Genomic DNA, 24,848 nt, shown 5'->3' with positions numbered 1-24,848 from the left:
TTTTGAAACAAAAAAAAGACTTTTTATCCATAACAGCAAATGAACTGTACAACAGAAAATACAAATGCTATTTATGGCCTCCTCACAACAATGATAAGAAAAGTCAACTGGGCCAATATGGCATGTTTGTTAATACAGAGACACACATGTCAATGTGATCTCTGGTCTCCCACTCAGAGACACAGGTCTCCGAGTGTCCAGCGTTCAGACCTGAAGACACTCTTCATGTGAGAGAAAATCTGCTCACACAGATATGTAGAGCCAAATACTGTCAATAAGGCCTCTGCAATGTTCTGAAGACAGTTAAACTTGTCAGGTAGTGATGTCCAGCAGGTGAAAAGCTCCATGAACACGCACAGCTGTGGATTCCAGCGTTCATAGTTCTGCAAACTTTGACCCCCACAGAGTCAAGCTTTTCAGTTCAATCAGCTGCATTTCGATGTCCTCTGTGTCCAGCCAGTTAATGCGACACAAATCCAGCTGCTCATTAAAGCTTTCTGGTTTGATCAGAAAAGAAAACATTGGTCCATACACAAGAAAGTCCCAAAAACCCATTGTGAATTCTGACTCGAGTATCCGGATGTATCCGTGTATTTAGGTGGTGCTGATGCTCCTGAAGCTTTTGAAGTGTCTGAATATGGAACGTTCAACATTGCTTGAAAAAACTGCCAGCAAGCAACGTCCCTCTCACCGGTAGGCTAAGTTATTTTTAGCCAATTACAAGTTTAATCTGGTAGTTGGGGTTGTTAGCTAAGATACCGTCATTAAGAAGTGGCACAACTAATGTGTCTATGCGAGTTAATTTGCGATGTGCACCACTGGCCAGGTCATTTATTTTCTAATGCACCATCTCAGATTAATTCACTGTGTGTCATGCCCGGGGCTGGACTGGGAAAAAAAATTGGCCCGGCACTTTGACTAGAGACGGACCTACCAGGTATTATAGGAAAGGCCATAAAGCGTTTCAATGAAAACAAATGCTGTTGTGACAGTGATGTACACTGTCTTGTTGGTATATGTATACATTTTACATCAGATAAAAACTTGTTGTAAGATTCAGATAATTATTTATTAAAAGCTAGACATTTTAAACCTTTAAAACCGGTCGGAGCGGGCACGCTCCATTTTCTGTAACTATTTTTTAAATCCCTGTAGAACCGGAACCACGTAAGCTAGCACAATAATTTGTACTTACATCTTATTCCATCAACTTGTCCTAAGTCACGGTTTCCTTCTACATATAGCTTTGCAAAAACAGCATAAAAAGCGCTTGAAGCAACAAAACCATAATATTCCAGAAACACGCTTTGCCGATCTGATCACCTGTTTATAACACTTCCTATGTTGGAATAGACGTCAGCGCGAACTGTCGCGTGTCCACCATTACCTGGCCAAAACTGGAACTGACGTCATTTTCGTGGAAAATGTAGTTTTGTACCTTCGGGGCCTTATAAGCCTGTACTGGTGTTTTTAAAAGTCATGTTTGACTTCATACTTTTCTGAATAGTTTCTGGGATGCTTAGAACTCAAATTGCACTATTTATTTTCATTTTTCCAGCAGTATATAAAAATTTGTGTATCTCAAAACTAAAACTATGAAGACACTCAAAATAAATTTCCTGTTGTTAGAAACTATTTTGTGCAACCTTAATGTATTTACAGTTTTGAGGAACAAAACTTAAATTTCTCTAACTAGAAATATATGTAAAAAACAAAAAAACAACAACTATTTTTTGTAGTTTATTGCACTTTTTTGCAATTTATGTAGTTATTATAGAGTTAATGCATACATATTATCAAAATCTGGGCTATAACAGTTATATTGATGTATAGCAACTTGAAATACTCCCAAAAATGGCACTACAGCATGTACAAATATAAAGATAACTCTGGCAGACTTGGTTCTATGGTAGGTCTTAAAGGGTTAAATGAGAATAAGAAAGAAAAGTATTTCTTTGTGCCCCCCATTCCCTGTTAATGCTCTACCTGCCCCCCTGGCAAAACTTTGCTAGACCCACCCCTGCACAGTTACCAGTTTTCAGCTACGTAGAAAATGATCCTGGTGTTATTTGTCTCTCAGAAACAGTTCATAACTTCCCTTCAACTCATTCATTTCACCTAAAAGGTAAACCTGTTTGTCCTTTACCTGTTCAGCTCACCACATATCCAAACCGATATCATGACCAGCAGCTTTACAGCTGTGGCTCCAGCAAACATCGGCTGATACTAGAAATTAATATTAAATAAATTCTAACAACAGCTGATCAAGCTTAAAAGTGCTGCTGTTATTTAACGCGACATCTGCTGGTTTCCTCTTTCTGGCGCAAAGTGGGCGATAAATAAACAAGAGAGAAAAGGCGATCAGCTGATCATTGATCAGTTTCATGATTAAAAAACTCCTGCTTTGTGTCTTTTTTAATTCTAGCTGAAGTACGGGACAAACTGTGTTCCTTCTCAGCTCAGTACGAAACGCGTAATATTTTCTCTGAATACGGGACGATTCCGGTTTTTACAGGACGGTTGGCAACTCTATTAACTAACCTTATGAATAAAATAAAGTTCACTATCAGTAACATCATAGCAACCGAACAGCTGTATAGAAACTCCGTCATGCTAGCTAGTACACAGTAAGAGTTATTGTAACTGACTGTAAAAAGTCAGCACAACGAAAATAAACTAAACTTGGTTTAAATCTGACCCAGATAGACTGCAGGTCATAACTTCTTACCTGAAGTTCAGTTCTCTCCTCCTTCTGCCTCCCCTTTCCGTCATCCACCTGCTGGCCTCTGTGGAAGCTCCGCCATAGCCACCACCAAACAACTGAGTTATTTTTACACATCGACCAGCATCCGGCCAGTCCACCACCTTTCATTGTTTATACCGTTACAAAACAAACAAACAAAAAACAATCGGCCCATAAAAATGAAAAATCACCATCACAATGCCCGGTGGGCCGATGGCCAGTCCAGCTGTGGCACGCGTGCCCTGGGTTGCCGACCCCTGCACTACTCTATATTTCTAGGAATACAAAGTTTTAAAAAAGCAGTGATTAAAGTCACTTTATGGTGTTTTTAACTTTTTAAAACCTATTTCTTATGAGTCACTCGATTCAACATTTCAAGTCATAATAAGAAAAACAAAAGATTAAAGAATAAATCACTCCATCCTGGATGATCAGTTGTTTTATAGCTGTCCCCCAACAAAGAAAAACTGCGAGAGGACTCGTGTTAAACTGCACCTGAACCTCGCCTTCCATCTCCAAAACCTAATTTCCAGGACCTCTGATTCATGTATACAGACCACCTCTTGTTTTGTGGGGAAAAAAAGTCATCACATAAAGAAGAGTTAGAGCATCGATTTTGATAAGACTTGTGCTGGATGGTGTGCGGTGGGCCTGTGCTAGACAGACCCAACAGATGGCATGAGTGAATATGTCCACACAGCAAGATGAGATAAACAAGTTAAATATTACAACATGCAACTGTCAGCCACAGCACCAAACACACTGACAGGTGAGGAGAATAACACTGATTATCTTGTTACAGTGGCACTGCCAACGGGTGGGATACATGAGGGCAACGGGGGAACAGTCAGTTCTTGGTGTTGATTCACTGATGGAAAGAAAATGGATCTGAGACTTTAGAAAGTCACAGATTGTGATGGTTGAATGACTGAGACAGAGCATCTCGACAACAGCAAGGACCAGTGATGAAATACCCACCAAAAGTGGTCCAAAGATAATCAGTGAGCCAGCAACACAGTCAGCCCGATGCTCACTGATGTGTGGAAGGAGTGAACTCTGGACCGAAGCATATTCAAGTGCACATTTGTTTTATTTGATGCCATTCACACACAAATTGGAGAAAGGGTTTAGGATATGGAACCTCGTCTTTCTCAGGGCCTTGAATGTATTGTAACAGCACATTTCAAACAAGTTTGGGCAATTCTTTTACATTTCTTCATCAAATAAACATGCAAAGAGTCAAGACTGTGGCTCTCTGTGCAAGTGAAACAGGCATGAGAGCCAAATAACTTAATCTGAAATATAAAAAAAATTCTTGATGTCTCTACAGGAGAGAACAGTAGTGGTGGCTGATCACAGGATCCTCTCAACCTATCAAGATAGCAAAGTCTACCACAGAGAGAAGACTGAAAATATGGAGGTTTCAGGTAAGTTGGATGGGTTTCTCCCAGAAGGTCGTCATGTTAGCTTCGTGTCAATCAGTTCTGTTTGACGCTAGACTGCTAACAGCCAGACGGACAGACAAACATAGTTTGAGAGATATAATTTTAAAATTTTGTGTGATGGCAGATACCAATAACCATTTGAGCTGATTTAATTTTAGTGAAAATCAGGTCAAGGTCACAACAAATGTCAAAATCAGTAAAAACATCTTCAAGCTTCCCAACAACACACCTGATCTTTGGGGACATAAGTACCTAGGTTTGCTAAGCTAACCTTCACCTTCATTATTAGCGCCCAAAGTTCACCTCGGGAAAAAAAATGTCTAGAAACCACATAGAGTAATACATCATATGAACAGGCACGAAGACAGCTGTCCAACACGCTTTTTATTTTTTCAATTCAGCATGACAGTGACACAATAACAGGCTAACGTCATCATAAAAACAAAGTGCTAATACAAGTTAGTGTAAGTGTTAGTACAGCCCTTACCCTAAAGGGGAAGGGCTGTACTAATTCTCTGAATGCTTTTGTTCTTAAAGTGCTGGACTGTTTGATTGGATCCCTTTAAAAACGAAATTTCATGTATAAAATTTCACTTTAAAATTTTAGATAAGTCCCTACAGAGTAATGGTTCAATAATTCATTCATTACTTTTGTATGCTGATGTATATTAGAATAATAAAATACCAAGGCCCGCCTTAACTCACACCAAACCTTTCAGGAACAATGAATTAGACCAAAAATGACCCAAAATAATCAGCAAAGTCGATCCAGAAATCTTTGAAGGTTGAGGTACGACTATGTTGCTCATTAATCTGATTTTATCAGCATTTCGACCCACAAACAAACGAAGACTAAAAACAGCTACAATAAATCCTGACAAACCATCACAAATGACTGAAGGGTCAGACTGAGCCGCATGCAAAAGACTCTCCACAGCGTATTACAAATTAGCATTTTAACAATGATTATGACAATTTGCCCAGCTACATGTTAGTCCTCGATAAGAGGAAATTGGGTATAAAAATGTCTGTAAGCGCTTGAGTTTTTAAACCTAAAATTAAAGCTGAGACTGTGAATCACACCTAGGTTTTTTAATTTCAGATAAATTATGGTGGGGAAGCAGATCCAAAATTATTCGCTTTATATAACCTATAATTTCCGCACATTTGGTTTATGTATTTGCAAAACGAAGAAGAACTCCGGGCAAGACAAGGAATACTTTGAGTTTAAAATCCTGAAAGATATAACATTTAAGTCCTCTCTTTTTTAAAGCAATTGCATGAGGTAATCACAAGCAGATTAATCATTTATTTAAAAGTAAGTTTTATTATTTTGTGTTCAATTGTGTTTGCAATTAAACGAAAGTTCCTGACAGAAACAGAGCGACTGCTTGTGTATAAAACATCTCACGATAAACTGGATCAAGACTGATGTTGTTTATTAAATGATTTCAACAGTTTTAATAGGCAGGGAGGTCGTAATAATGCACGATAGTGTTCTCCCTCATCTCTGTCAGTTAAAGGGAGACACTGAAATCTACTCAAAGCATCCACGAACTTTGCCAGACAATCTCGTCTGCTCACAGATATGAAATTGTTCTTGAACGGCGTGTTTAATAGATTAGTCTGGTGTCAGAAAGCTTTACAGTCGTGTCCCAGCTGCCGTTTTTTCCTCCTCGATCATGTCAGGAGCCGTTTCCAGTATTATAATTACCCCTGCCCTTCATCTCTGACCTCCTCTGCCATATACGAACTGTCTGTGACAATCAGTTTGACTGGCAGAGCGATGGCGTGTTCGTCAGAAACAGAAAGAGTTCATTAAACGGCTATCCTCAAAGTCCTTTCCAACGTCCTGACCCAAGAAGTTACAGAGAATGCAAATTTTTAATGGAAGCTGAGAGAAGGCTATCAGCTGCACAATGAAAATGCTTAGTGTGCTGGAGACCCCAGAGCCCCGCGTTTAAAGATAAAGCAGTGAATGACCACATTTTGCTTCAGATATAAGCGCTCTTAATTATTTAATAAGACGGTTCATAAGGTGCTCCTCTGCAAACTACTTAATAACAAATACGTAGAATAAGTGGGACCTCTGAGTATTTAAAAACCTAAAAATAAGTGAATGTTTGGATGGCATAAAACATGTGACACAGCAGGGTTCAGTGTGTTTTCCATTTTAACAAGTGAAAACGCTTCACATGCTCAACAATGAAGGCCGTTACACCTGGTTTCTGTAGCCAGGTCCACACTCCTCCTACCAGGAAAATCAAGCTAAAGGGGTTTTTGTATGCTTGCATTTGATATGACAGAGCAGCTGTATTTATCAGTGATGAGCTAATGATGAGCCATATTCCAGTCCGGTCGTGTTACAGGTTAATCAGGAGTGACAGGAAACATGTAAACAGACAGCATCTGCCTCTCCAACTGCCAACCACGAGGTCGAAGAGCTCAGACTTCATGAAAACGTCGTGCTGAAAAGTTTCATTACCCTATTTTCTGTTAACACCGACAGACTGCGAACTCTTAACTTGGAGAATGCAACATTTCATTCATCAGACCAAAGCAAACACTGGAAACAAGAGGAGAGCAGAAAACTACAAAACCTGTGCCATCCCCAGTCAAAACAAAGGATGTGCATGATTTTTAAATATTCAAACAGTTATAATAACATATACCTTATATATCAGTCATGGATGGGCCTCCCAGAGCCTGGACCTCAGCATTTCTGAAGCAGCATGAGATCATCCTGACAGAGAACAGAACAAAACGTAGAAGCATCCAAAGAAGAGTTTTGATTGGAGAACAATTCCTGAAGATCCTCACAGAGCTGACAGAGAGCTGCTCAGAGCTTTACAAAATCTTTAAACCCATTTCCCATTTTCCCAGATAAATTTAAAGGGATGGCTCTAAACTTTTGCACAGCACTAGTTATTCCAGAAATCATCATCTGCTGCTGCTTTTTAATGCTTTAATGAGTTAAACACTCTGTAAAATGTTTTTACAGTATTACTGTTAGCAGTGCGCATTATCTGGGATGTTTCAGTGCCAACAGCTCTGAATTGACATGCAAAGGCTTCGTCCCAAAGCTGCTGTTTTGTTCTATAGTTCATCCACCACACCAGAGCGCATCGATAACAGAAGAGGTAGAAAAACCAGTTTCTCCAGGCTCGGCAGCATCAGTGCACCAGAGTGCACCACAGCCTGGAGCTGCTGCATTTTAAGAACGGGCCCAGCTGAGCTCAGTGAACTGCATCACCTACAGAAGAACGATCACATTTTAAAAGCTATTTCTCTGCCTGTGTACAACCATGTCTGACTCAGAGGAGAAACTTTACACCTCTGTGCTGAGCGCTGCTTCATTCTGCAAAAAAAAAAATCAAACCCCAGACTGAAAGAGGAGGGAGCACATCAGAAACAGTGATTGCACATGCATCACTGATTGGTCAAATCGAACCATCAAAGAGGATTTTTGCTCTGAGTTGGAGTCACACTGGGGAAAACTGTTGGAGGAGAAGTTACTGGAACCGTATGCAATAAACTTTGAATCTCGCCCCCTGTGAAATGGGCGCTTCAAAGACAGGGACCACATCGTTTTCAAAGTGACTTTTGCTCCATGAAGATGGTGATAAAACATAAAAATAACAGGCCACTGCATGCAATCTGGTTCTGGTTCTGGTTCTGCTAGTACGGTCATTAAATGTGATAAATCAGTGAAAAATCACAAATCTACGGAAGCGTAGAGCAGCCACCCAGGCAAAAGAAAAATACAAGTGTATCACGTTATAACGTGAAAGGTTTATTGTTCTAACAAGATACTTTTCCTGTTTGTACAATATACTATCATGTTTGTACAATATACTTTTCACGTTTGAACAACATAATATCACGTTATTACAATATACATAATTATCACGTTCGTACAATATAAATATTATATTGTACGAACGAACCAATTTTACTCCAGCTTTCCGGTTTTCTCCAGACTGTTCTATTTTAAAGACTGAAAACACCCAAAAATATATAATCTCAGCATAAGAAAATAAGGAAATTTGTACTTTTTTTTGAAAAACTTGTTCAATCTTCCCCCTCAGTGCCAAACAGCTTTTTCTGCTGTTGACTTTTGTTTGGTTGGGCTTGTTGGATTGGATGACTGAAAGGTCAAGAAGCGACACATAATGGCAATTTAGCAATTTATTGATTTAGCAAACAGGGGGATCAGTAGTATGTGGAAGAACCGCACACAGCCACAAACGCCTGGCACTAGGGCTGCTCAATTAATCAAATTTTAATCACGATTACGAGCTGGGCTTTCAACGATCATTAAAAATGACTGAGCCGATTATGAGCCCCTCCCTCATGCTTTATTCTCGCGCTGCTCCGTGTGGCAAATCGAGCGCACCTCTCTGTATTTCGAACACCCGTCACAACAATTAGGAGGACCCGAGGGAAGCTCGGAAAGCTAAGCAGAAGTTATTTGGAGAGGAGAGTGACTGCCGTTGGTTGAAAAGAGGTAAAAAAAACCAAAAAACTTCAGTGGTGTGGAAACATTATGGGTTCGCGGAGTCAGATGTGGATCAAGTAGACATAGTGTGTAAATTTTGCTATGGTGTGGTAGCTGCACCACAGAGCAACACTGCAAAGTTCACTAAACATAGATGTTTACATTTTTCATTTATTTTTTATATTGCAAACATTTGCACTGTTATCAGTATTTGCACACTGTTTTATATTATTTTTTTAAAGTCATTATTCAATACATTGTTATTTTTAACCCTTTAAAGCCGGTCAGAGCAGCACGCTCTGTTTTGTGTAACTATTTTTAAATCCCTGTAGAACCTGAACCATGTAAGCTAGCGCAATAATTTTTTTTGCATATGAAACCAGAGGAGTTGTACTTACATCTTATGCCATCAGCTTGTCCTCGGTCACGATTTCCTTCCACATAAAGCTTTGCAAATATTGCATAAAAAGCGCTTGCAGCAACAAAAACATAATACTCCAGAAACACGCTTTACCGATCCGATCAGCTGTTCCTAACACTTCCCACATTGAAACAGACGTCACCGCTAACTCACGCATGTCCGCCATTTCCTGCCCGAAACTGGAAGTGACGTCATTTTCGCGGAAAATGTAGTTTTTTACTTGTAGGCCTTAAAAGCCTATACTGGTGTTCTTAATAAGTCAGGTTTGACTTTTCTGAATAGTTTCTCTGATGCTTAGAACTCGAATTGCACTGCTGGAAATAGTTTATTTTGATGCACATGCTGTTTTCTTTGCAAATTTGCATCATAGGATTGTTTTTCGTTTGTCCTGCAGCATATAAAAATTGCTGTATCTCCAAAATAAAACTATGAAGACGCTCAAAATAAATTTCCTGTTGTTGTAAACTATTTTTTTGCAACTTTTTTGTATTTAAAGTTTTGAGGGATAAACCTCTTAAATTTCTCCAAGTAGAAATATATGTAAAAAAAAAACAAAAAAATGATTTTCAATTTTTTTGTAGTTTATTGCAATTTTTTGGAATTAATGTAGTTACTATGGACTTAATACATACATATTATTAAAATATGGGCTATAACAGTTGTATTGATGTATAGCGACTTGAAATGCTCCCACAAATGGCACTACAGCATGTAAAAAAAATAATATAAGCTCTGGCGGACTTGGTTCTATGGTAGGTCTTAAAGGGTTAAATAAATATCGTCAAATAATCGAGATCTCAATTTCAGTGAAAATAATCGTGATTATCATTTTTGCCATAATCGAGCAGCCCTACCTGGCACCTCCTCCTCATGGTGGTCACCAGCTTGGCCATGCTGTGAGTGACGGCCTCCTAGCTGCAAATCAACAGGAGCTCAGCAGCCTTGCTTTTATACAGAAATATGGCCAGTTCAGTCCCCCAATGCAAAGAGATAAGCTGTACTCGTCAGTGCAGGCTGACCCTGAGTAGTTGCAGTTTCTTGGCAAACTCTCTACATTTCTACATCAGACGGCAGTTATTTGCAAACCTTTACCAATGTCTCAGAGTGACTGCAGTCAGTCCGATTCAGACAGTGATTGTTTGGAGACAGTTTGCCAGGCAAAGGTGTTAAATGCTCAACCTCCAGATGGCCTGTTGGTCGCTGTAACTACTTTCAGTGCAACTACTGATTTTTGATGTTTATGTTTTTTTGTGTAGTGGCTATACAGGTTTACATTCATAGATTGTAAAGAATCACTAACAGCAATGATAAATACGAATTACAATTTTGAGGCTCTCCAGGCTAAATTTCTTTTAATGCGAGTGTAGCTTAAACAGATCAAATGTGCCCATTACATATATCCAGTGTTGGGACTAACGCGTTATTAAGTAACGCGTTACAGTAACTACGTTATTATTGTGGTAACGAGCACGGTAACTAGTTATTATGCCAAAACCGGGAACGCGTTACTCGTTACTGGGATTTAGATAGGCTCGTTACTCGTTACTTCGTGTGGTGGCTATCGCGGAGCTTCCACAGATTCAATAACATTAGCAAGTGGTGGAGGCCAGCAGGTGGATGAGGGAAAAGGGAGGCAAGAGGAGAGACCCGAAGTGGCCGCTGGTCCGAGAGTGTCAGGTGAACTGAACTTCAGGTAAGAAGTTATAACCTGCAGTCCATCTGGGTCAGATATGAACCAAGTTTAGGTGGAGTTTATTTTCGTTATGCTGACTTTTTCGTACTGCGTGCTAGCTAGCATGACGGAGTTTCTATACAGCTGGGTGGGTGCTATGTTACTGATGTTGAACTTTATTTTGTTCATAAAGTTAATTATTAGAGTTGCCAACCGTCCCGTAAAAAACGGAATCGTCTGGTATTCAGAATTACGCGTTTCGTATTGAGGTGAAAAGGAACACAGTTTGTCCCGGACACAAAGCTGAAGTTATTCTGTGTCTTTGCTGCACAGCTGCCTCTTCTTCTCTCATTCTCTGCCCCTCCCTCTCCTGTTTCTACTTCAGTCATGAAACTGATCAATGATCAGCTGATCGGCTCTCTTGTTTATTTATCGCCCACTTTGCGCCAGAAAGAGGAAACCAGTCGATGTCGCGCTAAACAACAGCAGCACTTTTAAGCTTGATCAGCTGTTGTTAGAATTTATTTAATATTAATTTCTAGTATCAGCTGATGTTTGCTGGAGCCACAGCTGTAAACCTGCTGGTCATGATGTCTGTTTGGTTATCTGGTGAGAGGGAAACATGAAGATGAAACCAGGAGATGTCCTTACTGAATCATCAGAGCTGTGATGGAGAAACAGGTTTACCTTTTAGTTAACATGAATGAGTTGAAGGGAAGTTATGAACTGTTTCTGAGAGACAAATAACACCAGGATCCTTTTCTAAGTAGCTGACAGCTGGTAACTGTGCAGGGGCGGGTCTAGCAAAGTGTTGCCAGGGGTCCATGTAGGGCATTAAAAGGGAAAGGGGGGCACAAGGAAATACTTTCTTATTCTCATTTAAAATGTCTCACTTTTAAAAAATAATTATCTGAATCTTACAACAAACAATTGATAGATTGATGCATATATACCATCAGAACAGTGTACATCACTGTCACAACAGTGTTTATTTTCATTCAAAGGCTTCATGATTTTTCCTATAATGGTGGGCCAGTCTCTAGTCAAAATGCCCGGGACGATTTTCTTGTCCCAGTCCAGCCCTGTATGCAGCTCATCTGCAGTCTGGTGTTACCTACATCTTCCTATTCAGAAGGCAGAATTTCCGAGTTCTGAGTACAATCGAAAGCACCACGACTGCAGTTTTTGTGTTGGATGTAAAAAGCAGGCTAGGATAGAATCAGGCGTGGGATTTCTCTCGTGGGAATGTGCACATTATCTTTTCCTTTCTATTGGTTGGTGGCACAGTGCACTTGTGGCAAGTAAGCAAGCTAGAAGACTGGCAATCTTGCTGGGTTACGGAAGCAACACATTAACAAGAGAATTCTGAGTAAAACCAAAGTTACTTTCCCTAGTAACTAGTTACTCTGAAAGTAACGAGTAACTTGAAGTAACTGAGTTACTTTTGATAGAAGTAACTAGTAATGTAACTAAGTTACTAATTTAAAGTAACTTACCCAACACTGCATATATCACATACTTTTAAAATGATCAAGCGCTGCTGCTGGTGTCGTAGTTAAACCCTGTTCTTCCGGCTGATGTTGCTCAGTTTGAATTCACTCTGCATTATTGTGATTATTAGTAAAATATATAAATATATAAAATAAAGCGCAGAATAAAATTGTAAATGTAAATCATTTACAATCACATGACTTCTCTGGATCTTCAGACATGCTGGTTAGATATGCTGTAATGCTCTCTCTTTCTCTACATCTGTTTGATGTATTAACAGTTTTTATTATTTTCATATTATTGTCCCTTCATTTGCATTTCTTTTAAATGGCTCCAGGAAGCTTAGAGCAAAGATATGGCTGCCATTCCAACCAGGCCGTACTTGTTCAGTCTTTTTCGTGAACTTTAACCTCCCACAGGCTGACTGAGGCCGGTAGAGTCTCAGATGGAGCTCTTGGGTCTTTTGCTGTTTTGCACAGTTTGACCTCAGGGTGAATCTGAGATGGGATGTCTAATCCAATGTGGCAACTGAATGCTGCAGATCAGCAAACTGCTGTAAGCACATACAGCAGCTGTTTTACAGTATGTGTTCACAGTTACTGATTATAAATCAATCAAGTGGATTTGACTGGCAGCACTTCAGTGTTACTCACACTTTAATTCATAGTTCCTCATCCAAACCAAGCCGAGGATTTTCAGTAATGAAAATACACCTGACCTGTGACCCCCACTACACATCCTATCAGTCTTCTATTATTAATCTATAAACATCTGCAAATAACTGACCAACTGCAGCTTTCAGTCACCCCTGTTGGCTACAGGCACTTCTATTAGAAAGAAGGAGGACAGCTGCTGTTGGCCTGCAGCAAAGTTTACAAGAAATATGAGGAATTGAGAGACTGGAGAAATAAAACTTCATCTGCATACAGAGAGCTTTAGCTTTTCATTTATTTTGCTGTATAACACAAAGCAGTGGTGGCTGGATGTTTCTCTTCATCTTGGTTGGAGGAAATATAATTTTTTTACATGTGAAGGTTTTGATGTCGACTGTAGTGCATCCAGGTTTAGTGTCCCGTAAACTGGACATCGGGCCACCGGTTATGTCGAACTGTGTACACTTACGGCAGAGCAACATCGAACAAACACTGTTCAGAATTCATGTGGAAAAAAGAAAAATCTCCAGTTTCATGAGGATGAAAACAAAGACAGCAACATGTTAACTCTCTGCACAACAAATATCTGCGTTGCTACAGCCACTCGCAGCCTCTCTGAGAGCCTCAGAGTTGCTCCTCTGTTTTATATCTTTGTAACTGAGTCTTTTCTTTCTTTTTTCTGTTTTTTATAGAGTAATTGATCAAAAGAAAAACTGGAGAGACTGAAAACAGTTGTGCTGTTTGCAGAGCCGGCTTTTAAATCCACCCCAGCGACGCGTCTCTTTCACCCCTAATCACACTCTGTGGTTGTTGGTGGTTCACTGGGCTAATGATCATTTTTTACATTTGCCTCTGAGCTCTCCGTTGCTGCTACATTCAGCTGAATCGACACATATTTTCACACAAACCCCCCAAAAATTAAATAAAGACAGACACAAAGACAAAGGAGATGATCCCTGTGTGAATGAAACCGTTAGCATGAGCCTTTGAGCACGTTTCACACAAAATACCCAAACAGAAAAGATCACAAAAGAAAAACTGCAGTGCAAAAACACATCGATGAGACATGATTACAGTAAGCACATTTTGGGGGCTGTAGTCTTTTCTCCATGTTGGTGTCCAAACTCTGAAAATCTTCACATACTTTGTCTATGTTGTCATAAAAGAAGTGTGAGGCTGACTTTAGTTTAGGACATCAGTGGTGCCCTTGAACGTCTCCAAACAAAGACACTCTGTTTTTTTCTGTGACTTTCACCATCATTCATTCTTCTGTGCTTCTCTGTCTGCCAGTTACTCTGCAGATCTCTGCTGCATGAAACAAAGAAACTCCCCACGATACACACTCACAGCACTGGGCTGAAGCCAAACTACCCACGATTACCACCGCTGAAAAGAGGATACGACTGGCTCCAGTCATAACTGACTGGCATACTGAAAGCCAGCAATGGCTCAACACACAACAGTCCAACTGGTCTACAAACTGGGAGCGTTTGTTGTAAATGGCCTGCAAATGGTAAATGGCCTGTATTTGTATAGTGCTTTACATAGTCCCTAAGGACCCCAAAGCGCTTTACACTACATTCACCCATTCACACACACATTCACACAGGCTGTCTTGAGGCGGAAACTAAACAGAAAACGATGAGGACATGTCCATCAGGCAACAAGTTAATGAAAACAAACACACCCAAAAACTAAATCCAGGAAGTTGGGAAAGGTTTGGTGAGACAGCAAAAGAATGTAAAGAAAAAATCTCTTTGAATCTGCAGATCATTGCAGACTAAACAAAAACTGTAAAATAGCTCAAAGCTTCTGTAAACAAAGCGACTGTGTAAATTATGGAGACTCAAACAGAGCAAACCCTCTGCAGCCCGCACTGAGAAGCTTAAACCTGTAACTGTACAGCTCTAACCTCGGGGAAGGTTTTCCTGTACTCACCCCGTTGGGCCAATCACTGTGCAGCAGCATCCTGCTCAGCTCCCTCAGTGGCTCTTCCACACGTTTTACAAGCTCAGCCGACGGCAGCTGCTGGGAGCAGTAGAGGTCCATCGCTTGGGCAGCGATCTGGCAGGCCTTCAGGAGGAGGTTGTGTGATTCCAGCGTGGAAGAATCCCTGCAGGCGGCCGCCACAGAGTCAAGGAGCTGGCACACGGTGTCAGCGAGTACTGACCCCACGTCTCCATCACACCCGAACCACAGAGCTTCCACTCCTCTGCTGTTCCCATCCACTCGGTGCAGGGCACACAGCGACTGCATGAACTGCACATGAGGATGCAGCGTGGCTTCATCACGGTGACTGCAGGGAAACAGCGGTGGAGGGGAAGCGGCGGCAGGCTTGGCTTTATGCAGGAAGAGCTCGGGAGTCTCTGAGTCAAAGTCTTGCTGATGTTCTTCGCTGAACTCCACTCTTCCTGGACCAAACAAATCCTGGGAAGGGTCATCCATCCTGCTGCTGTCTGCAAAAAGAATTACACAGAAGAATGAATCGAGCGCACAGCATGTTCGTTTCCTGCTGCCTCAATGGGTTTGTGTGTGTGTTTGCGTTAATTTGGTATTTTAACATCTGAATTCTGAATGCTTTAAGTTAAAAGGCGAATGAAGGTCAGGAGACTCTCATCAATAAAGCGGTTTTGGGGCAAGAGGCCATCGCGGCCTGTGGGCGGGGCAATACTGGCAGCATATGTATGGCTTGGTTTAATATAAATAGTATAATAATCATGTAATTATGCCATAAAGAAGATAATCACAGTCACTTATTTCCAATATGATCCCCGTCGTCAGGACAAGCTGTCACTGAGCTGCCTTCAGCCGAATTTTACTGTCGACCTTGGAAGTTACAAGGTGCCGACATCTCATAAACTGGAGTTTATGTTTCAGCCTGCGCTCTTCTTCACACTCAAAAACATCGAGAGCTCACACCTCTAAACACCTCATTTTTTTTAAAGAGGGAAACTGTTTTAAATACTTTTAGAACATTATCGTTAATGGTGTGGCATTTATAGTATCTAATGAAGAAGCATTAGGGGCCAGACTGATAGTCTAATTTCGTATAAATATGTATTTACTTAAAGTGTACGTTTAAGAGTTTCTCAGAGGTAAAACTTCATTTTTGACCTTGAGATGAACCCTAATGCTTTGTTGTTTTAAAGGTCTCTAAAAACAGATCAGTGGGCTTCTGATCTCAGAATTACAGCCGTCTTACCTCGTAACCCTGACAGCAGATGCACCTCGGTAGCCCTAAATGTCTCCCTACGGCCCTTGAGGTTTAGATTTAGGAGGACAAACGTTTTCCTTGAAACAAAAGGTTTCATAAAGGTGGCTCTATTTATAGCTCTGTTTGTTTTTATATGCAACAGTCTGTTAAATGACAAAAAGATGGAGCCTCTGCTGGGAACCAGGATTCATTCAGGTATGGGAAATGAATGATATCATCATTTAAGCCTGTCATGGCGCCTGGCGAGAACCAGCAGGCAGCTACAGGTCTCCCACATAAAAGAGGAATGATGGGCAGTAAGTGTGGAAAGAAGGAGAGCGCATATAAATGTGCCATATAGAGTTTTAGAAGTAGACTCTGTAAATAAGCAGCATTTCTACAGGATTTAATTCAAATTAAAAACTCTTTATTAATTATACTAATAAGCCACTCTGACTTCAGTGAGCTGACTCTGGAGGAAGGCCTACCTGCCACCTGCGTGCTGCTCTTTGAGGCACATGTCGCTGTGGCGATCAGTGCTTCCTGCCGCAGCCTCAGCACCTCCCGCTGCAGCTCCTCTGCTTTCTTCTTCCAGCCTTCATCCTGACTCCTCAGCCTGCAGCCCAGAGCCTCGGCGTACTGCCTGCCGCTCATACCCGGGGGGCGGTTTCTTATTAAAGCCACCGCCACCGCCACTTTAGCCTGCATGGAAAACCACTCGGCTCGACTCAGTCCTAAAAGATAGGGGCAAATATTTCAGGAAGTCCACATTCCAAAAACTGATGGGCTGACTAACTGCATGAATGTAGAATGTAGAAATGTTATTAGAAACATAGTTTTATTAGGTTAAGCATATTTAATGTGTGTTTTTTTTTTAAATAATATCTATATTTTAAATAGGTTTAATTATATTTTCTTTCAGTCTTAACTTAAAATAAAAAAGTGAAACTTTAACTTTTGTTCTCCTTCCCTTTAATTAATTTTACTTCTCAGGTTTAATTTTATTGGATATTATTTACATTTTTTGCTCATTGGAGTTTTTTTCCTTTTACCTTTAATGCATTTGGGGGGGGGGGGGGGGGTATTTTTACTTCTTATATTTTATTTAAATTCTTTACTGACTGAACTTAAATATTAAAGCCGAATTAACAAAAATTACACATTTTTCCTTTTTTCTGTTTATTGTTTATCGCTAATTATACTGTTCTTTATAGTCTAGTTTTTACATTTGAAGGTGTTAATTTATTTAATTGTTATAGTTTAAGTTAACTAAACTAAGTTTAGTGAGTGTCTTCTGTCACATTTTAACTGAGTGCTTATCCAATGAGCCACAGTATAATAGACAGTACACAGGACAATACAAAATATATAACGCATTTATTCACTGATACAATGAAATTATGTCCTTCATGCTGCATGTGGTAGTGGTGATCATTTTGTCCCAATTTTATCCAAATATATTATGCATCTATTTTTGGACAGGCAGCTAATAGAGCGCTAGAGAGAAATAAACCCATGACTTTATTTTACAGCTCACACAGTCCATCCGTTTTTATTTTCTATATTTTCATATACCCTTAGCTGAGAGGAGAACTAAAACTGAGTGAAACTTTGCTTCAGGTGAAGTTAAAACTACAAACTACAAAATCTAATGGGACTTAGCTAGCTGCACAGCTAACAGTCCAGCTAATGTTCACCATTTTTCTCTGCACTCTTCAACAAACTGATATACAAACTACACAAATAACTATTTACCTGTTAAGCCGTCATCCTCTTTCTCCATTAGCCGCTGCCTGTCCTCCTCACCTTCCGAATAAACTTAACTGAAAGTCCTTCACTTTCAGAGCTAGCCTATCTTCAGCAGCTAGAAAGATGGTAGTGATGTGTCGGTGCGAACGAAATGGCTCTTAGAGCCGACTCTTTGACGTGAACTACGTGAGCTGGCTCCTTTTGTTTTTTTTTTTTCTTTCACCCTCTCTCTCGCACTTTTTTTCCGCTTCACTCTGCATGCCAGCCTTGTGCTTTGCGCTGAGCAGAGGGGGGAGGGGCAGTAGTTACACTTGCAGTAGCACAGGTATGGGCTCAAAATGTGGTCATAAATATTTTGTACTTGTAAATCAGGATTTGTATGTGTAAAAAAAAAATGTGTGTGCCTAAAAAAGATTTGCATGTGTAAAAAAATTTGTGTGTGCATAAAAAAGATTTGTATGTGTAAAAAAGATTTGTGCGTGCATAAAAAAGATTTGTATGTGTCAAAAAGATTTGTGCGTGCATAAAAAAGATTTGTGTGTGGACTTAGCCAAAAAAAACCCTGAAAGTTACAAGTACGAATTTTGACACTATTTTTCTTCCTTTTATCTGATTGGTCAATGTCATGTCAATCACAAATGTAACAATCCAATCAGAGAACAGATGGGTTTGGCTGTCGGAGGGGCGCTTTTTTGAACTGCAGGTCTTTGAAGGGAATAAATGCCCTTTTACATGCCAACCCAGCGTTTTCTTTAATCACCACGAAGGAAAACAGTCTGTGGTCGTCCGAGTTTGGTGATTTTTGTGTCACAGGTCTACGTGTTTAATATAGGGACTTCCACAGCCTTTTCAACAAGCTGTGGATGATAAAGGATTCAGAAAGTTTATTCATGCAGGCCCATATGACAGAGAATGTGCATCTTCTTTTTGTTTTCATATTGTAATTTATATTTAATTGTGTTGTGGTTTGCAGGTTTTGTGTTGTTTCATTTTAAATTTGTTTAAAAGGAAAAAGCTGAAAATTTAAATAGTTAAAAGTTGAAATGTAAATAGTTGGTTTTTGTATTTAGGGCTGTGCGATATGACCAAAATCTCATATCCCGATATTAAGACATCTATCGTCTAGGGGTGGGGGAAAAAATCGATACTGTATAGTATCGTGATATTTTGTTTGCTAATAATGTATCGATACAGGGACAGAACAAATCGATATTTTGTTACAAAAAAAGTTTTTGTGGACTGGAACTCTGACTTCAGAGCATGTTGATCCTTTTTCTGAGCAAGAATCCTGACATTCCTTCACTGTCCAAATGTGTTTAACTTGTTTTTTGGCAGCAATAAACATGACAGTTTACTTCTTTTAATTTAAGACATGATTTATTTTAATTAAGTTTAAAACTTTTTTATTTAATGTAAAATTATATTTTGTTTTAATTTACTTTCAAATTCTTCAGTTGCTGAATGGGCTGTATAGTTATCATAAATTGCATAGTTCAGAATAGCTATAATTATACCAGATGGTTGCATTCAGTTAAGTTGGACTAGACTGTAATACAAACCGTTCAGTTTGTCACCAATAAAACTGACTGAAATGAGACAAAGACTGAGTGTGAGACTTTGACATTAGATAAAATGAATATTGATAAAGTTTACCTTTATGTACAGAATCTGAATACCGCAAAATATTTTTAAAAATTGCAATAATATCGTATTGTGCGTTAAGTATCGTGATAATATATATGGTGATTCCCACCTCTACTATCGTCCGATAACGATATAAATCACAAAAATGTAGCTTTTTTATGTAAATTCTGTGAATCTCGGGCAGCTCAACTTGCGTGAAGTGTTTCCAGCTGGGCGTCATGTACCTGGAGTCGAGTGTTTTAACTGATGCATGAAACTATACATTTTTAGACACAAGTTGTAACGGCCACCGTTTTCTTTGTGAGTATTTATTACACAGCGTGCTGCAGGGAAAAGCCTGTTTTAATGTTTGAGTCTAAGGTTTATTTTTTAGCACCTGACGGCTCTTTTTTTGCTTCTCATCCGCAAACACTCTGCATACCCTTTCACGTGATTCAGTTTATTTTGAAGTCTGAAGTCTTAACAGGATCTTGAGCTTTATTGTGAAAGGTTTATGTAGAACAAGCGGACACGCGGTGGTTTTACCGTCGTTGTTGATAACGACAACGCATAAAAACAAACGCCTGTCTGTCTGTAGTGTGGTTATATTAAATATAAGAGAAAGAGAGAACTGTAGGAAATTAATAAAGCCACTACAATAACCATCAAAATAATGAAAAAATATTGCCGTAAACAGTTTATTTTGCGACACCACAAAACAAACGATAGCGTAAAATGAAACGATAGATGTTTTTATATCGTCATCCGATATATATCGTTATATCGAACAGCCCTATTTGTATTATATGATTTATTTATTACATTTTATGTGGAGTGAATAAATAAAAGTATATTTACGGTGGCCCCTAGAGACAAAGCACGTACAAACTTCAAAACACGCACAAACCCTGAAGCACGTAAAAACTCCAAAACACGTACAAAACACAACAGAAGTGCTCCAGGATGCTAGGCCTGGCGTTGAGCTTTTGTTACCTAGAGGCTACACAAGCCAGCAAGTACCAATGACCGGGTTTGGTGTGTGGTAGTAGCAGGTAAATGAAAATTTTTTTAAAATTTTTGAATATATATAAGTGCTTGTGTAGAAATACACAAACAATACACATATGCTTTCAATTGTGTAATTTAAGTGATTTAGGTAGCTCTGTTTTGAAGTTCAGTTAACGCTAGAAATGTGTTTCGGAGTTTGTACGTGCTTTTTGGAGTTTGTATGTGTTTTGTCTCTATGGGCCACTGTATATATTTATGTATAAACATATATAAATAAAACCACTTTTTTTTTACATTAGTAATTCCTTTTTTGCATAATTTCATATTATTGTTAATAATAAATTAATTAAAGCAACAAAACAACCTGAAGAGCGGTTCAGAGCCGAAAGAGCCGGCTCTTTTCAGTGAGCCGAACCGAAAGAGCCGGTTCTCTAAAAAGAGCCAGAAATCCCATCACTAGAAGATGGTACACTAAAAATCTGTTACTGGGAAGATTCTGCTTCTCAGAGGTAGCCATTAGAAAAAAGGATATAAGATAAGTTATGAGATTTAAATTACTGCATTAAAAATGTTATTTTTAATTTTAATTTTATGTTTTTTTAATCTGGTTATTTAAAATATCTATAGCTATTTTAAAGTGGAAAGTAGAAGCAAACATTTTAAAATAAAAGCATAACCTACTGCAGAGGATAATTAGCTTGTTTGGATGTTGCATATCAGGTGTTATTCTTTCCTTTCAAGACCAGATGTTTAAAGTGTGATGATTATTTTTCTTAAAGTACTGGTCATTAAAGCAAAACTTAATCAACAAGATATTTTAATGCAACACTGCTCCATAAAACTTTTCTCTTTGCGCTAAAATGTGCCATGGTAGTTAAAAGAATAAAACAAATAAATAACTATACTAATTTAATGTGATTTTTTAAAATATATATTAATATTTATTGTTTGGTCTGCTGAAGATCACGCCCATATATAAGATGGAAAAAGTCAAAATATCGTAAAGGAACATTCAAATACATTAGACACATACATTAATTTGCTTTGATTATTTATTATTTAGGTAGCACACAGATAAAACGGGTTGAACTGAAGAGTTCTGTTTTACTTTTTTCCTCATGTCTTCCTCTGGCTTCACCTGTCTTGACATTTTTAAGGACTTTTATTCACCTTCTTTTTATACCTTCACATGCAGTGGCAGTTACACACAGTAAAGCTTACACTGTAAATGCAGGAGTGTTGGACATATATTTTTTAAATAAAAAAATAAAGATAAAAAATATAAAAGACTAAAGGATAACCAGAGACACAGACACAGTTTAAAATGTTCCCATTTTAAAAGATTTTTATTGGGCCTTTGAGTTCACAGTGTCATGTATACACAAATATATTTATATGTATTTCACTTGCAAAGCTACCACAGTGGTAAACATAGCTGGAGTGGCCATCGGGCATACCGGGCATTCGTCCGCTGGCGATTTTTTGTTTTTATGGGCCGATCAATTTTTTTTTTTTTTTTTTTGGAAGGGTATAAATGATGAAAGGTGTTGGATTGGCCAATTGGTCATGATCGACTCTGGGCTGGACCAATTACAGCCGAGGAGGTCGGATGCACCCTCCCCCTTGTTTAGCAATCTTATAGACGAACTAAAGAAAATGGAGAACAAAAAAAGGAAAGGAGGTGCAGAAAAAATTAGGGCCTCTGGATGTCTGGAGTTTTGATCTCCTCCATACCTGCTTCATGCCCTGGAGGACGGGGCTGTGGCCCCCCCACACCCTCTAGCAGATCATTACATGAAGGAACCTTTAAAAAAAAAAAAAACAAGTGCGTCCATGCTCACAGGTGTACACACGGGTGATCACACCCACAAACTACACCCTTTTTGGCTCCTACCTCAAAGCACACTGTGTTCTGTTGATCTTATGTGCTGCACAATAATGTTTAATATTTAGTATTTACTGTGGGGCGATCGTGGCTCAAGAGTTGGGAGTTCGTCTTGTAATCGGAAGGTTGCCGGTTCGAGCCCCGGCTTGGACAGTCTCGGTCGTTGTGTCCTTGGGCAAGACACTTCACCCGTTGCCTACTGGTGGTGGTCAGAGGGCCCGGTGGCGCCAGTGTCCGGCAGCCTCGCCTCTGTCAGTGCACCCCAGGGTGGCTGTGGCTACAATGTAGCTTGCCATCACCAGTGTGTGAATGGGTGGATGACTGGATATGTAAAGCGCTTTGGGGTCCTTAGGGACTAGTAAGGCGCTATATAAATACAGGCCATTTACCATTTACCATATATCATTGTGATGTTGTTTATTCTATTACTCTTGTTCTCTTCTGCATGTTTTCTTTTTTCTTTCTCAGCAGGTGATCCAGGTGATTGATATATGCATTTTCTTTTCTTTTTTTTCCTGCTCATTCTGTTGGTTTTTGTTTTTTGCCCTTCTCCCCCATCCCTCTTCTCAGCTGTTTCTCTTTCCCTCTTTCTTTCTCCCCTTCTTTCCCCCAGTCAAGTCTGTCCCGTATTCAGTAAGTGAAAATAAAATAAACAATAAAAGGTGAATCAAATGGACCATTACGGCAAGGCTGGGATGGTCAATTTGGTAAAGTAAATCTGTTGGGCATCTTTCTTTTCCTTTAGACAACAATTCTGATGGCAAAAGAGCCAAACGGGACAGGCAAAAGAAAAAAGAAAAAAAAGAAAAAATTAGGGCCAAAAAGAAACAAGCCCTTCAGGCAGACGCTGCCAAACGTGTTAAAATAACTGAATTGTTTGGCGGTAGCTATGGCATAGCTTCCACAGATTTAGCAACATCAGCAAGTGGTGGAGGCCAGCAGGTGGATAAGGGAAAGGGGAGGCAAGAGGAGGAGTTATGACCTGCTGTCTATCTGTGTCAGATATAAACCAAGTTTAGTTGTAGTTTGTTTTCGTTGTGTTGACTTTTTACAGTCGCTTAAAATAACTGGTACTGCGTACTAGCTAGCATGACGGAGTTTATATACTGCTGGGCGGGTGCTATGAAGTTACTGATAGTAAATTTTATTTTATGCTTGAGGTTAGTTTCTCAAACTCCTCAAAATCTTAACAAATTGTGCCAATCCTTACATGTTGCACCAGGCTGATTTATCATCAAAAGTGGAGAAGTCTGTGACAGAGGAGACAGAAGAGCAGCAGAGAGAGATGGAGCAAGAGAGAGAAATAAAAGAGCAGGAGAGAGAGATGGAGAGATGACTTTATGTCATCCATGAGGGATGCATTTGACATATGTTTCACATATTATAGCCCAACAAGTTACTTATAGCAATTTAAATACGAGCAATCAGTTTTTGGCAAATACCGGAAATCAGTTTTTGGCAGACAATCACTTTTTGGCACAACACCGGCTATTGCAGTTAATAATACAACAGCTTCTTGCCATTTTTTGTGTTTCTTTTTATCGCTGTGTAACTGAGTTCAATTGAAAGCCTGCATGCGCTAGTAACTCTTGCCACAAGTTCCCAGAATCCTTTGCGGTTTTACCCCTGAATGACGTCACATTTTTGGTGGGCCAGTCTCTAGTCAAAATGCCCGGGCCGATTTTTTGTCCCAGTCCAGCCCTGGTGGTAAAAACTCAAATATACATGTTGGATCTGCATGATATTAAGGATCAATTACAACCTGGCTTCCTGCGTTCAACATCAAATCTACAAACGGTGTTTTCAGCAGGAAAAAAAGCAGCTTGTAATTTTTTCTCCTGGTTCAGCTAAGAATTCACTGGAAATTACCAACGTTTCCATGCAGTGATGGCTCACCTTTTGAAAGTTTGCTGAATGAAATGCTGAAGTGTACGCATGTCAGTCAGTTTGAAGAAGCATGGCAAAAACACTGCCTTCACATCTGCAGAAACACAGCTGCACCGGTCTCAGATGCAGTCGCAGCATTTTTATTAGTGTGGAAATCATTTCAGACTCCAAGCAGAATTATTTTGACCTTAATGCTAAATGTAAAAAAAAAAAATTATTCACCTACATTCTCCATTTTCTGTCGCTTATCCTGGTTCAAGCTGTCTAAACATACATGTCCTCCCAAGCCATCACCTCCAGCTCTTCAAGAAGAAGCCCGAGGAGCCAGCTGAGCCACATGTTCATCGTGTGCTCCCAATGGGACACACCCAAATGCCAGACCCAGCAGGCATCCTAATCAGATGCCCAAACCAACTCGACTGGAGGCAAAATGACCACAAACAGATTCAAAATAATCACAAAGTGAACCCAGCAGATTCCATCCATCCATCCATCCATCCATCTTCATCCGCTTTATCCGGGGCCGGGTCGCGGGGGCAGCAGCCTAAGCAAGCAGATTCACAGTCATGATAACTGACAA

General features: G+C 39.6%; 1 protein-coding gene across 2 annotated transcripts in view; it reads right to left on the bottom strand.

Annotated features, from left to right (window-relative positions):
- Nucleotides 1-18,242, bottom strand: part of mei4 (meiosis-specific, MEI4 homolog (S. cerevisiae)) — a 70,579-nt gene extending 52,337 nt beyond the window's left edge. Inside the window, exons 1-3 of one of the 2 annotated variants that reach the window (XM_086265196.1) lie at nt 17,872-18,242; nt 16,605-16,850; nt 14,862-15,379 (exon numbers count right to left, since the gene is read on the bottom strand). In XM_086265196.1, coding sequence (XP_086121322.1) covers nt 14,862-15,379; nt 16,605-16,850; nt 17,872-17,899 — 792 coding nt within the window. In that variant the 5' untranslated portion in view covers nt 17,900-18,242. The remainder of the gene's footprint in view (nt 1-14,861; nt 15,380-16,604; nt 16,851-17,871) is intronic. The other variant, XM_086265194.1, reaches the window with a different exon arrangement.
- Between the last annotated feature and the right edge of the window lie 6,606 nt (nt 18,243-24,848).

Source organism: Aulonocara sp. 'chitande type north' Nkhata Bay, linkage group LG15 (assembly GCF_057382095.1).
Source record: "Aulonocara sp. 'chitande type north' Nkhata Bay isolate Kocher_YH1m ecotype deep benthic linkage group LG15, A_spYH_male_GT1.1, whole genome shotgun sequence".
NCBI lineage: Eukaryota > Metazoa > Chordata > Actinopteri > Cichliformes > Cichlidae > Aulonocara > Aulonocara sp. 'chitande type north' Nkhata Bay.
Note: the sequence above shows the minus strand (reverse complement) of the source record. Positions and strands in the feature narration are given on the sequence as shown.